This window comes from Xenopus tropicalis, chromosome 4 (assembly GCF_000004195.4).
Source record: "Xenopus tropicalis strain Nigerian chromosome 4, UCB_Xtro_10.0, whole genome shotgun sequence".
In the NCBI taxonomy this organism is placed as follows: Eukaryota; Metazoa; Chordata; class Amphibia; order Anura; family Pipidae; genus Xenopus; species Xenopus tropicalis.
This window is the reverse complement of record NC_030680.2, coordinates 98032572-98047733: the sequence shown is the minus strand read 5'-3', so window position 1 is coordinate 98047733 and position 15162 is coordinate 98032572. Positions and strand designations below refer to the sequence as shown.

The following is a 15162-nucleotide window of genomic DNA, read 5'->3' as shown; positions in this document are numbered from 1 at the left end:
CAGAGGTTAATAGTAAGGCTGCAGTGTTCCATTTATCACTTAGATTTCCTTCTCCTCCTCTAATCAACCTGCCCCCCCCCCCAGGAAATTGCTTTGGCTGTTGGCTTGTGGGCAAGCTCAGTTGTTCTAAGCTCACAGTCTAGCAGCCAGTGAAGAGATGGCATTGCTGGTTCCCATAGAAATTCAGCTCTAGCAAAGACAGTTCTGCCTGTGTGAGCCTGTATTCTTGATGAAATGTATGCTGAATTAGGGTCTGTGTGTGTATGCTGTTTGCAGATTTAAATGTATCTGATTATGTATCAGAGGAAAAATGGCCACCGGGTGAAAGCTGCTATTTGCTTTAGGAAAATGTGATGGTGCTAGGAAACAGAGGGGATATATGCAGTACAAATGATGCCGTTTGGGTGGGGGAGAAGTGCCCAACTGATACATTGTAGGTAAATATAGGCTTTACATGTCCTTTATTTCATTAAATGAGCAGAACAATTTACCAATATATATTGCATACCTCCATGCCACGCATTTGTGTCTGCTGACTGATCTGCTGGTTAACTTGCTGCAGTTCCATCCTAAGCTGTTCTCTTTCAGATGTTGGTAAAGGCTTGGATATCCTTTCACTGTGACAAATTATAAAGCAGGAGCATTATTTCTACTACAATTGTTTTGTGCACTATAGGGCATTTTTAAAAAGATCATCATACATACAGTGAGACAGAGTATGATAAAACAAATTTGCAACTGAAATCCTGTATATATGCTGTTATAGCTGCAGTTTAGCAAGTCCACTGGCTAAAATGGCGGTTATTGTTCAGTATGCAAAAAGCTTCTTGGTACTGTCAAAGCCCAGGAACTTCACCTGTTTTGTTGCTACTGCTTAAGCATTCTAGCAACCAGGCAGCAATCACCAAGTGATGCAAGAAGATTAGGTAAGGGCCTAAAAAGAAAACCTTAACAAACAGATAGGTATTTCAGTTGCAGGCAATATAAAGGCTAAGAATAAAAAAAAGTAAACAAAATTAATAACGAAGACCAATAGAAATGTTGCCTAAAATACATAGTTAATTTATAGACGAACTTTCACTTTAAAAGAGAACTAAGCCGAATATGGTTAGAAATGCCATATTTTATATAATAAATGGAAAGCACTAGCTTTTTTTAGCATCTCTATAGTAGTAATGATATAGGTCTTTACAGTTGTCACAGATGCTTCCCATTTTGGATTCTGTAGAAGTGTCCAGGATAGTGCATACGCTCAGTGTGCTCTGGGCAGCTGTTAAGAACAAAAGCTTAGGTCCATCGCAAATTATTAAAATGGAGTTTGTCTGTCATATAAACTGATGCTACAGGTCTGATTATCAAATTCTGATGCTAATTGCATGCTTTCAGAGCTGCCATGTAATGGTATACTGTTACATGTATGTATGTATATATATATGTATGTATGTGTGTATATATATATATATATATATATATATATACACACACATACACGCATACACAGTATATTGTGAGTCGGCCCCTAACTGACAGCAGCACAAAACATTTGCTGTGGTTGTCTTGGGCTGGTACAGCTTTAGTTAAGCTTTAGTTCTCTTTTAAGTGCATATTGCACAAGCTGCCCTACAAAACAGACCTGGCAGCTTCTTGTTAATGATAATGTAGCAACCATTAAAACTGTGTAGTTGCAGAGATACTGTAGAGGTACTGTAATGTAATATGCATATATATGCATATATGCATATATATATATATATATATATATATATATATATATGTATATATATATATATATATATATATATATATATATATATATATATATATATATATACACACCTTTCACTCTGCATATATAACTGTGTGAATTCTAATGTAGAATACTCATAATTCATTATTTTGCAGATAGTGTTTTTACTTAATGTGGTACATCTGAGCAACTGTGGTCTGAAAACAGACGTCCATGTCTGGAAGCAACAAACATGCAGATGTGCATTATGTTTAAAGGGAACATATTGTGTAAAAGAAACAGGAATGTGCTAGAGCATTATACCTCTAAATATAGAAGGTATCTGCTTAGTAAAGTTGAATTTCAGGCTGATCTATTAAAGTTTCTCTAAAATCCCTGCTTCCATGTCCCATGTCTTCCACTTCATGCTGCCTCCTTTCCCAGGCTGTGCAGGGGGCCAGCAGAACACTTGTCACTGCACTGTAGTATAGAAACAAATCAGCAGCTAAGCTGATCTGATAGGGAGCTGAAGTCTGCCTTTGCTTGTGTGACTGAAGGGCTGTGATTGGTTATCCCCCTCTTAAAGTGCTGACAGGGACAGTAAGAACACACCCACCCTTCATCTGTTATGGACAGGGACCATAACAGATCTAAAAAGAACTCTAATAAAGGGGCCGTGTTGAAAGATAATGATCATTTTTAGCCCAGAGTAAAAGCTGGCACATATATTATTCATTACTGCCTACAAAACTAGGGGGAGGGTTCACTTATGCTATGTCTCCTTTAAGAGAGACTTTTTTTTTTTCGATGGAAAGTGCTTGGTGACTATATAGTTTTGCGGTCATACCAAAAAGTTACATTTATTAGTCTTTAAAGAGAAGCAGAAGAGAGAAAAAAGGTATAAAGTGAAGCTAGAGATGTTCTTACCGCTCACTTAACTGTCCCTGAGAAGAAAGGTTTTGATGGGGTGGATATGATGCAGCACTCAAGCCACCGTGACTGTACAAGCTGTAATCTTTAATGAGAAATCAAGGCAATTTCAGATAAATTATACTATATTATAGTGCTCTACCAGAAAATGTATTTACAAACTTACAAATGAATTAAGCTTTGTCAATCATTTCAATACATAACTTGCTTTTTGCGTTGTGGCACCATAAGATCTTTGCATACATTCCCTTTGTGCAATGGAATACTAAAAATTTAATGTATACAGATATTTCTATTGCAGGTCTTTGATATAAAAAAAAGCCTCACCAGACCTAGAGTTATACAACATTCCTAGCTAGGAGTGGCAAAAAACAAAAGACTGCACTCCAGACCTATGTAAAAGAAAGATACTCCACAAAAATGTTGCGTTTGCAGCTAAACACTACCATTAATACTACTATTATTAATACTAAGGTATGCATATGAATAGTTGAACATTAGACCAAAAAAAATATAGGGCTGACCAATAACAAAACAGTCGTCTTTCACATTGGTCTGGAGTTGAAAAAAAAAAAAAAGTGTCTAATTTCAGACATTAACAGGCTACACCCTAAATTGGGGTGGACCATGGCCATGGCCACTAAGACATGCTCCTTCTGGGTACTTAGAAGCTAGAGAATACACTGTACAAGTAAAAAAAATCTGTGACATTTTCTTCTTTACACTACTATGCAGAAAACACAAAAGTCGGTTCACTGGACTAGAAAATGATTCAAACAGAACAGCTTTTGTTATTCATTGAAAGTCTCTGGAAAATATAGTTCATTTATTTAGCTCACTGGATTAATTGTAATCTCAACTAAAATGTTATTTAAATTGCTGATAGTGCTCTATTTTTTAATATTTCAAACTGATGAGGTGCTACAATATTATTGTTTGCTTTACTTTTCTAAAATTAAAACACACACCTGTAATGCTAGATTTTACAGCTCCTTGGGCTGCCAAGACCTGCTGCATTGGGCCTGGTGGTTGGTATAGGGCCTTCGATGTGCGGGAGATGGCCCCAAAGCGAGAAACGGTAGGTCTGTCTCCAAAGGGAATCAGATCATCCTCACCAGGCTCTGTAGCTCTTCGCTGAAGCTCAATGCGTTGGTCTCGTAGGGATTTGCTGTCAACATTCTGTAAAAAGAAAAGTACAGTTCTGGAATATATGTTTGCCCCTAAACCATCTCCTGACTTCTGCAGCTTTCCAGCAGTTTGCAATTAATTACTGGACATACAGTCTCATCACCTCGTTAAAGGGTTTCCCACCTGCCATTGCTCTGAAAGCAGCTACTACTGGGTAGCATATAGTCATATTTAATATATAGTTTATATATTTACAGTTACAGGTTTGAGCCTTTTCCTACTTTAGAAACCCTTCAGCAGCAGGTTGATATCTATAAAAAAAAAATATGTCTTTGCCTTTGCCTGTACTGTGACCCCCAACTCTGCTACTTACCTCTCTTTGCACAGTAATTAAAATATATATTTGTATTCAGAAAATACACGTTTTCAATATAGTTGACTTTCTTGTACTACAAACTCAGCACTCTTTGTTGCAAAGTCTTGGTGCATCCTCCTCAGTTCTTAATCCCTTACTCTTCACACCTTCTCATGAAGTCTTGCTTTTAACTATACAACACTGCCAAAGTTCGGCTCTGCATAAAATCTCTGTTCCTTTTCATATTAACTTTTATAGAAACATTTAAGCATAAGAGAATGGCTAGATATATTATAAGTGGCAGCACTCGTATTACAGAGGGCAAATTGTAATGAAAAATAGCAAGAGGTCGCCTAGGCTTTACAAAATAATAACATTTGAATGAATGTATAAAAAAACCCAAGCACCCAGTTCTCTCCACTTACAGCTACTTCCACGCTGCCACCAGATGAAACATCTTTGGATTTGTTGTCTTTGGTTCCAATGTAGGAGCCGAATGTGTCACAGGACCAGGGTGAATACTGACTGTAATCGTTCCCTTTAAATTTCCCAGGTACTTTTAATTCCTCATCAAGGTACTGTGTAAATAAATGAAAGCAATAATAATGAACTAAAGCAAACCCTTAACAATCACAAAATTAAAGCCTTTGCGCTTCAGAGTGCTGATGGGTATGTTTTCAAAAGCAGCCCTGTTAGCATAACCCTTATACAATGTCTGTTATTAAAAGGGTAGTTTAGCATAATTTAACTTTCAGTTTGATGTATACCAGGAATGTTAAATTGGTGGTCTGTGGGCCAGATTAGTCCCTCAAAAAGATTTTAATGGGCCCAAGACCTCTTTAAATAACATCATCATTTTGAAGGGATTCTGTCATGTTTTTGATGGTGTACTGTTTATTTCTAAATTACACTGTTTACATAGCAAAAAATTCACTCCACATATTAATTGTAATATTGGTGTGTAGGCAGCCATTCTTAGTGCATTGTGCCCGAGTCTGAGCTTTCAGAGCCAGCGCTACACATTAGAACTGCTTTTCAATAACCTATTGTTTCTCCTACTCCCATGTAACTGGAATAGTCCCAAGCCAGACTTGGATTTCTTACTACCTTTTTCTTACTATCTTGCTACCTTCCCATTGTTCTGCTGATCGGCTGCTAGGAGGGGGGGTGATATCACTTCAACTTGTATTGCAGCAGTGAAGAGTGACTGAAGTTTATCAGAGCACTGGTCACATGGCTGTGGCACCCTGGCAAATGAAGAATATGGCTAACCCCGTGTGAAATTTCAAAAACATACAAAAATCTGTGAAATTCAGACTTCAATGCTGGAGAAACTCTATTAACTAATGCGGTTTGAAAAAAACATGTTTTCCCATGACAGTATTCCTTTAACATATTGCAGCCTCTAAACATACAGCATATGTTAATATTTGGCCGACTACATAGAAACTGTCAGACAGCACTGATAAAAACAGCTTTTTCCTTTCTAACGAGTTTTCTAACATTTTAAACTTTACCAGCTGGTAAAATGGGACCCCAGGCAGGCCTTCCTTTTCCCAAAATAAGCACTGGCAATTTTCATTAAAGAACCATGCCACTGTTTTCTTTTGCTTTTCAAAAGATTCCTGTAGTGGTACATGCACAGTAAAATATGATACTGTTCATGTGCATGGGATCTTAGAAATTAGGGAAATTAGAGGAAAATGGTGGTGCTGTGCTCTAATGACCATAATGGCCATAAACTGGCCAATTTCAGCTGCTGATTTGGCAACTTACCTGCCCGTGTATGGGCACCATCAACAGGCCTTCCTGACTGACATCTGGCAGGTTTGATTTTTACATCAGATCGGGGACTGCATGGTATGGCCACCATAACTTGGGCCAGTATGTTTTAATAGAAGAGCAGTGCCCAGTTTAGCAATCTCAGACACCTGGGGTTTATAGTTTAATCTGGCCCTTTAGCATTACATAAATCACTAGTTTGGCATTTCTATCTAGTTGATGGGGTCACTGACCATGCTAAGACTGGGAAGAGACTAGAAGTTCAATAAAAGTTCATAAACTAAAAATAATAAAACTATAGCCTTCTGGTAAAAACTAAAAGCTTACATGACAGGTTTAAGATAGGCATGATATAAAAGCAAATCATTTATAAACAAAAGAAACAAAGTAAAAAAATAAACACTCATCACAAGGTTGCTCAAATGAGATTTATCCTTAAAATTTGAATTGTTAACATGAAGGAGATTGTCTCCTTTAAGCATGCCAGAATAATGAAGATTTCCAGCAGAGGCTAGGTATAACACCCTTTAGATCAATAAGTGATGATAAATGCTTAAAGAGTACACTGCTGGGACTGTACACTGAAACACCTTATGATACTTTTCTGTCAAAGCTTGTTACCTCTTCTGGATGGAAGCTGTGAGGCAGAGTAGGTGAGGGTGCAAAGGGAGGAGGGGAAATCACTTTTCTTTCTTCTAGCTGAAGCATGATCTCCTTACGGCGTCTATGAAGTTCATCCAGGCTGGGGTGAGGCTGTGCTGTGTGCTGAGGAGGCAAACGAATATATGGTTCCTGAAATTCAAATAATTACATAAAGGCATCAAAAAACTTACTTTGTGTGTCAGATATATCAACATTTTTTTTTAGAGGACTTTTATTGCCTCCTAACTTAAGAGGTACATGAGGGGTACAAGTAAATAAATATGAAACAATCTATTAATGGAGAATTCAACCATTAATTCAACAACAAACGAGACAAGTCGTCACTCTGCATATAGTCTGCCTTGTGCAGTTTATGTTGTACATTTTCTATTATTTTCCTTTTGTACTGTGCCCCCTGTATTGTTCATTCTTCCCCTCCAGTTACTTATTACTCTTACCGTTTGTTCAGAATCTTTTACTACCCTTTCTAAATTTAAACTCTTTAATCATCCTATCATGCCTTTTCTTTGCCCTGTTCAACATTCATTCTTTAACACATTTACATTTGCCAATGACATTTTGCTCAATCATGTGATATCTTAGCCCTGACAGAAACTTGGCTCTCCAGAATGATACTGCCATTGAGGCTGCACAAGCTCATCTCCAATACAATTTTTTACCAATGACCACAGCAGTGGTTTCCTTCTCCCTGTCATTTCAAATATATCCCTATACCTCAAGTCTAATATTGCCATTTTTTGATCAAATCTTCTACCCTTGCACTGTAGGTGCAGACCACCTGGTACTTCCTGCACTTTCTTTGCTGCCCCAAAAACCCTGCAATCTCCTAGGTGATTTAAACTGCCATGCTGTTGATCCCTCACAACTGTGACCTTCGTCATCTGAATTTCAACAGAGCACAAACATATCAAACAATAAGGATGGGCTTATTATGGAATTAGAATATCAAAATCAGACTTTCTACTTTTAACAGTAACCCATATCCATTTTCAACCTTGCTGCCATTTTTTTTTATCTAAACTTTCCACCGTCAGAATACCTGCCCTGTTATCCTATTAAAGGAACAGTAACACTAAAAAATAAAAATGTTTTAAAATAATTAAAATATGATGTACTGTTGCCCTGCACTGGTAAAAGTTGTGTGTTTGCCTTAGAAAGACTACTATAGTTAATAGAAATAGCTGCTGTGTAGCCCCGGGGGCAGTCATTTAAATTGAAAAAAGGAGAAAAGGCACAGGTTACATAAGAAGATAACAGATAAACTGTGTAGAATACAATGGGAATCTATGCTACTTATCTGTTATCTGCTTAGTAACCTGTGCCTTTTCTCCTTTTTTCAATTTAAATGTCTGCCCCCATGGCTACACAGCAGGGTATTTATATAAGCTGTAGTAGTGTTTATGAAGAAAACACACAACTTTTACTAGTGCAGAGCAATAGTATATAAAATATTAATTATTTTTATACACTTTCATTTTTTTGGTGTTACTGTTCCTTTAAGTTTGGAACTGCATTATTTCCTCTGACCCTGAACCATTGCAAATCTAGCACAAGTGAGAAGTCCAACCAAATTTCTCACAGAACAATTCTCACAGAACAATTTAGCACTTCCAAAGGTCAAGCAAGATTACTATATTACATTCAAATAATATACTGAATTTAATAAACTTCTATCCCTCAATAGCAAAATCACTCAGTTTTCATATCCTCAAGAAAAACTGCTTCTTCCTACCTATGCCCACCTTCTTCAAGAACAGTCTTCTGATTCTGAAGCCTCCAAGCTTCTCGTCATCTCCACTCACAACTTGTTCCCTCAACTCCGTGCCCTCTTTTGCTTAAACAATGTGCTGCAGCTCCTTTGCATATATTCAGCTCTTCCCCAGCTATCGGAATTTACTCTTGCTCATCTCAAGTATATCTTACAAAAGGCCACTATTGACCCATTTTGTCTGTCCAACTACTATTGCATATCTTTTCTGTTAAAGCTATGAAATCTGGCTTTCAACGTGTCCACTCTGATCCTCAAAGACCACCTTTCTATCCTCAAGGCTAAACTTAAAGACTAAATCTTGAAGCGTTGTTGTTGTTTTGTTGTAGTCGTATGGATATATACTAATTCTTTTGTAAAACTAGTTACACCCTCATCATATGGGTAATGGTAAGATATCACAAAGATTGAGTATGCAGAATGGGGGGCCCTTATGACAGATGATGAAGAGTAAAAAGGAACAAAGCTAAGTTGAACTTGGCCACACAAAACCACAGCGTTTCACTTATATGAATACTGCATGTTTTTGTACAAAAAAATTAAAATGTGCGGATGAAGTACTTAGTAATGGCAATATTTATTTTAAATATTTTAGAACCCTAAAATAATCTCACAGTGTTGCACATTTACTTTAGCTATTACATTACCATATATTATTTGTTGACCTTGAGCACTCTTTCCATTTGCTTGTGTTCTCATACATACTCAGTTAAGAGGAAGATGGATATTATACTTACCCTATGATATGATGGCCTTATCTGTCCTGGATGTGTATAATAACCTTCAATTCCCTGATATCTCTCTCTGGATTCAGGAACATAGGGAGAGATAGCAGCAGGAGGCATTTCTAGAGGCACCGGACTTGCACGAACTATTTCCTCCCTTTGGTAAGGTGGAGCATTAGAGGGATAAACACGACGGTTGTCATAATGTGGCTGGTACTGGGTGGGTACAATTGTCTGGTACTGCTGAGTGGGAGTGCCATACTGTGTGCTGACAACTCTGTCCTGTAAGTAGGGAGTATAGTGGTCGAGGTAGGTGGCGGCTGGTTCAGTGGCAGCAGGAGGAGGTCTGACAAAGCGTGAAACACACTGGGAGGACTGAGGTGGGTAATAAACACCTAAAAGTGAATTTGATTAACGTGAGAACTTACATAGTTGTTTCTTAAAAAAATCATGTACATTAAAGGCCATTAATATTTACATTTTTTCTTATGACTACACAAATTAGGCTAAAGTCTCCTGGTGTGATGCTATTTGTAGCATTGCCAAGCAATTTGCATGCATGTGCCATGTGTCCTGCAGAATGTAAACCACTGGAAAGTGTGTTAGACATCACAACGGACAGAATAGCTGAGTTCACTGCAAATACCCACATCTTAATATCTTAACATCTTAGCTTGTGTGTCAAAGATACATGACGGGTAATACAAGCTGGATTACATTGTGAAAAGGCTGCCTCTAGTTTCTCAAGCCGCTGTCTGAAGAAAAGCTTGCACACAGGACTACCCACATCAAATGATCTACATTAAATCTGCAGCAACTTCCAACTACATGCAGTGACAAATTTATATTCATCAACACTTAATAAAATGAATATTTAATGAATTAAACATCACTTACCTTGTGCATAGGGAGCTGCATCAAATGGAGGTCCACCACCCCGACATTCTTGGTAAAACGTATCTGCTGGAGGAGGGGCATATATTTGTGAACCACGTGGCACCATTTGGATTGGCTTGGAAACCGGCAATGGTGGCATATCACTGGATACACGCGAAGCAGCAGGATGAGCATTGACAGGCAAAGCAGACATAGATGCCTTGGGGACAGAATCCAGCCTAGCCAAAAATTGAAATATAAAAAAGTAAAAAAAAATATTTTCTAGAAGCTTAGAAACTGCTGTGAAGCCTCATGGCAAAAACTCATCTAACTACAATTGTAGTTAAACCAAATACATAGCCAAAACCATAACACGGGTCTCCAAGCTGACTCCCAGAGTTGGACTGGCTCCCACTGAGAAACCCTGCTTAAAATGTTACTGCCAAATCAGAAGCAATACACATTTTTCTATGCTGTTTTTAAAGGACAAGAAAACCCTCAGCATGAGTCTTAGGCATGTGTTAGGATGCAATAGAAGGAGCGCATACACACTTACCAATTTTCTCCCCTCCCATCATATCCTGTTTCATCAAGTGCTCCCCAAAACTTAGTGCACGTGCATTTAATAAGTCTGGAAACCTTTGCATGTGCATAAACACAGAGCTTTTGTATACTACAAAGAAACATACATCAAGTAAACATTAAAGTACATGTGCAGATCAAATATGCTGGGGTTTTCTTTGGCCTTTAAGCTACAAAATTAAAAATACAAGCTATCTACCAAATAAATAGTCTCTTCCATCATCTAAATAAAAATACATTTTTGGAGAAAGTTGACACCTAACCTAGCAAAATTAAAAGACCAAAAAAATAAATTTATTAAAAAAAAACACCCTGAGATTCTTACAGTTCTGGAGGAGATCCAGGTGCACTGCTGCTCAATTGATCCAATTTTACTTGTTTCAGCACTGACTCAAAGCCAGAGTCTGTACTCCTTGAGATGAGCTGTGTCCCCGGAACAATGCCGTTGGGAAGCCCACTTGGCTTTCGGGGTGGCAAGTCCATAGGACCTTCATCAGGTGCTCCTATCGGTAGTCCAACCTCATTCAACTGACCAAGCGAAGCACTGAGTGGCCGTCTTGGAACCAAACGTTTGTTCATTTTCCGAAACCTAAAGTAAACACGAGCAGGAAAATGTCTAAAGCAATAAGTTAAGTTTTACTGTGAGATGCCACGCGTTGGTACTGCCCAGTCATACAACCAAGAATGGATACTAGACCCTAAACTGTGCCTTTTAAATATCCTGGTTGACTATGATATGAATATGCAAGGCTTTTGAAAACTGTAGGCAAGCAACAATATATTGGTAAAGCTCATCTCTGACTACCAGGGAACAATAGTTAACAGGGAACTGTCATGAAAATCAAATCGTTCAGACAGACAGACAGACAGATATGATCATGATAATAATATTCTTAAATAAATGTTAACCAAAAACGTAAACACTGCAAAAGTTCCAAAAAATGTTATTATGTGAACTATCTGTAACGTTTCAATACAATAAAGTTGCCTGACTGGGAAAAAAAGAAGCATTTGTAGTCATTACACAAAAAAAGACAAACAGTTTATAGCCTAATTCAGCGCTGTCCAAGTTATTACATGAAATAGGCCTATTTACCACAAGCCTCTGCTTGGACAGCCCTGGCCTAATACATACCACAAAAATCACATACATAAAGGGACATATTTACACTTTATAGCATCTCCCTAAAAACATACCACCATCAATGATAAGACAAAGGATGTCAAGATCTCTTGCTAAAAAAAAAGGATGAAAATGTAATGTAAAAAGTAAACAAACAAGTGAGCAGAGAAAAGAAGAAGTAGAAAGTATTAAAAAGGAGATTCAGGAAAAATCAGTGTGCAGAACAAAAAATAAACCAAAAGGCTTAAGAGTAGAATGAGGGAATAGAAACAGAACCATTTAAGGAAAGTATTCCTTGCAAAAAGGAAAAAAAAGGGAAACGAATATAAATGAATGAATGCAGAGCAAAATCAGCTGAGGGGTAGGAGAATAAAGAAGCAGAACAAAAGGAAATAGTAAAATAAAAAGTAGGGCAACATAGAAAGGAAACACAAAAGCGACAAAGTTAAAGACCAGAATATTAAATATTGGAAGAGACAGTGAATGAAGAAAAATGACTAAACCACTCACCGCATAAACATATAGAAACACATTTTAGCACATAAAAGACTGCATGCCTTTTACATTAAAGTGTTTGAACTTACTTTTCTAACTCTTCTTGAGAATGGGCAAAGGTGCAGCTTGCCCCACGGGGACAGCCTCCTCTCTGTTTCATATCTCTACACATGTATGTTTTGTACTTGCTGTGCTGTGGAGGCTGCCAGAGAAAGCAAAAGGTAAGCATTTCTCCAGTTCACTGTAGGTTCCACTACCTTTATGGAATTTGGTTAAAATCATTTCAGTTAACAGAACCCAAATTTACTGCCCTCCAAGTGACTCTAATCACTAACCTGCACTCCTCTTTCCTAAAAAATGTATTAAAGTGCGCCGCCAACTAATTTGATTTTCCCGTGGGTTGGCACATCCGCAGTACAGAAATTTTTTACACTAAGGGGCCCATTCATTAAAGTCTAATTGAGTACGAATGGAAATTTTTAAAAATTTCTTCTAACTTTTAAAACTGTGCGTATTTTTTTTCGTATTTAATACATATTTTTCCCCAAACGTACTTTTAAAAGTCTGAAATTCGGACTTTGATAAATCAGCCCCTTAGTGTAATGCACATATACCAGCCCAGGAATCACTTGGAAGATGGCAGTGCAGCACAAATTGGGTCCCATGTTAGTGATTAGAGTTAGTGGAAGTTATAAAATGCCCCCCTCCTCAGAGAACCTGGGTTCCAATATCCCATTAAGTAATATTTGGGGAGAATGTTTGTCTTTCTTGTTATACCTAGAAACTTAGCATAAAGAGCAATTAAAATATGTGTATTATGGACTCATAGCAGAATGTTTTATAACAGTGATCCCCAACCGTGAGCAACATGTTGCTCCCCAACCCCTTGAAGGTTGCGTCCCAGTGCCCCCAAACCAGGTAGTTATTTTTGAATTCCTGGCTTGGTGGCAAGTTTTGGTTGAATAAAAACAAGATGTACTACCAAATAAAACTGCCAAAAAAGTGTGCATAGAGGCTCCCTAAAAGCCAATCTTAGCCCAATTTTTGGCACCTCCATAAACTTTTATGATGCTTGTGTTGCTCTCCAAAGTCTTTTTACATTTGACTGTGGCTCACGAGTAAGAAAGGTTGGGGACCCTTGTCTTATAATGTTTTAATAGAGATAAAGCCTTAACTAAAAACTAGAATTACAGTGTCATAATTTGCTAGGAAATTTGAAGCTAAAAATCTAACACTGCATTAAAAGCCAGAGGCTCAGACTGCCATTCTCAAAGTTATTAATGAGACACAAAATATGACTATTAGAATGTTTTAGAATGTGACAAAAATATAATCCCAATGTGACTATGAATGTGCAGAAGACACTAATCTACAAGAAAATGTTTTCTCTTACCTGCTGTTGGTCTGTTCCCTTCTTGCTATGATTCTGAATATAATCCACTAATCCATGCACTACAGTTTTCACTGCCACCAGACCATCCTCTAACTGCTCCCATGTTGGAGGAGGGGCATCTGAAAAGCAACATGTGATGGCTTTTAAGTACCACTTTTATTTTCCAACTGCATCTACTGAATACTTTAAAAGCTTCTATGAAGGTATTACTGACTCAGTTTGCAGATTCTACATAAGATCCCATTTTTGTCTGGCTGCCCTTGCAACAACCTGCCTTATCACTCCCATAGATGTTCTGGAATGTTTTAACTTCCTCTGGTCTAAAAGGACATAGATCTATGTCAAATCAAAAATTGAACTGTACAAGTATGTGTACAAATATATCTACATGTGTTTATAACCTTTCATAGAAATACCATACAACTATGTCAGCACAGACATCCCTTTGTTAAAAAGACATCAGTCACTTTTTGTAGATTCTAGACACTTTGGCCTCCTTCTAGTAACTTTGATCCTATAAAGGATTTTTTTATAGTATTAAACCTTGTGTTAAATTATGATTAAGAAAAAAATGAGCAAATGAGCGTGAACTGCGACAATGAAAATGAAGGGGGGGGGGGATTAATGCGGGGTGTGAGGGCAACATGGGGGCAATGGAAGGACAATGTTCCAGACTAGGGGTAGACAGAAAGGTACGTGCCAGGCACCCCCCTGACAGTTGCGCCCTAGGCACGTGCCTCTTCTGCCTACCCCTAGTTCCTCGGCAAGGAACATGCACCCAGTGAGCTCCCAAGACAAGAAGGCACATAACTTTTCTTATTTGGCTCACTCAAGTGTCTATATACAACAAACCTGATTCTAAAGTCATGAAATTTGTATCAGTCAGAAAGAAGCAAAGGTGGCAACTGATGCAGATGATACAGCACTTCTTAGCCACTTTAACATTGGTTGGCTAACATGGTTTCATTGTTCTATCCCATAACAAAACAGTTGGTGCCCTATTTGGATAAGCCACCCACTTTAAAAAGGGGCATTATTACAAAATGTCTTTTCATACAAAAACATCCCACAGTTGAAAGGTACATATTTTACTTTACTGCCTTGTAAAAAAGGGAGGTTATATATGGTCAAAAAAAATCACAAATGAATCAAACATTTTGTACAGTTGAACTTGCTAGGTATGTTTAGTTAAAAGAAAAAAAAAAAAAAGGATTAAGTACACTACGCCTATGTTCCCGTACATTTAATTTACTGGAGATTAATCCTATAGCATTGTAATATTAATTTTCTTTTACTTGCCAGGTACTATCCAAATGCTTACCTGGACTTGGGTCTATGTTCGCTAACAACTCCAAATGAGGTCGAAGTCTATTAAGATTTGCGGGGTCTCCAGTCCTTTGCAAAGCAATGGTCAGTTCCTGGACACTCTGAGCAAACGAGGCTGGGGTCTGCAACTTAACAAAAATTTTCTTGTAATAAATTAACCAGTGTACTAAACTCTAAAGACTAGAGTATCCATGATTTATAAGAATGACACATTTGTTATCAAAACAATCTATGGATAGGAAACAGATCTGGCAGAACAAAAGGCTAGCACAGTAAGAACATATGAAAAC

At 37.7% G+C, this 15162-nt stretch overlaps 1 protein-coding gene across 4 annotated transcripts in view; it reads right to left on the bottom strand.

The window, feature by feature from the left end:
• Window positions 1-15162, bottom strand: part of rc3h1 (ring finger and CCCH-type domains 1) — a 54198-nt gene that overhangs the window by 11848 nt on the left and 27188 nt on the right. For 2 of the 4 annotated variants that reach the window (XM_004914022.4, XM_002931435.5), the window contains exons 7-17: window positions 14868-15000; window positions 13547-13665; window positions 12243-12355; window positions 10861-11124; window positions 9975-10192; window positions 9090-9472; window positions 6543-6713; window positions 4565-4717; window positions 3625-3835; window positions 2654-2741; window positions 509-617 (exon numbers count right to left, since the gene is read on the bottom strand). In XM_004914022.4, the coding sequence (XP_004914079.1) occupies window positions 509-617; window positions 2654-2741; window positions 3625-3835; window positions 4565-4717; window positions 6543-6713; window positions 9090-9472; window positions 9975-10192; window positions 10861-11124; window positions 12243-12355; window positions 13547-13665; window positions 14868-15000 (1962 nt within the window). The remainder of the gene's footprint in view (window positions 1-508; window positions 618-2653; window positions 2742-3624; window positions 3836-4564; window positions 4718-6542; window positions 6714-9089; window positions 9473-9974; window positions 10193-10860; window positions 11125-12242; window positions 12356-13546; window positions 13666-14867; window positions 15001-15162) is intronic. The other 2 variants (XM_004914024.4, XM_004914023.4) reach the window with 2 other exon arrangements.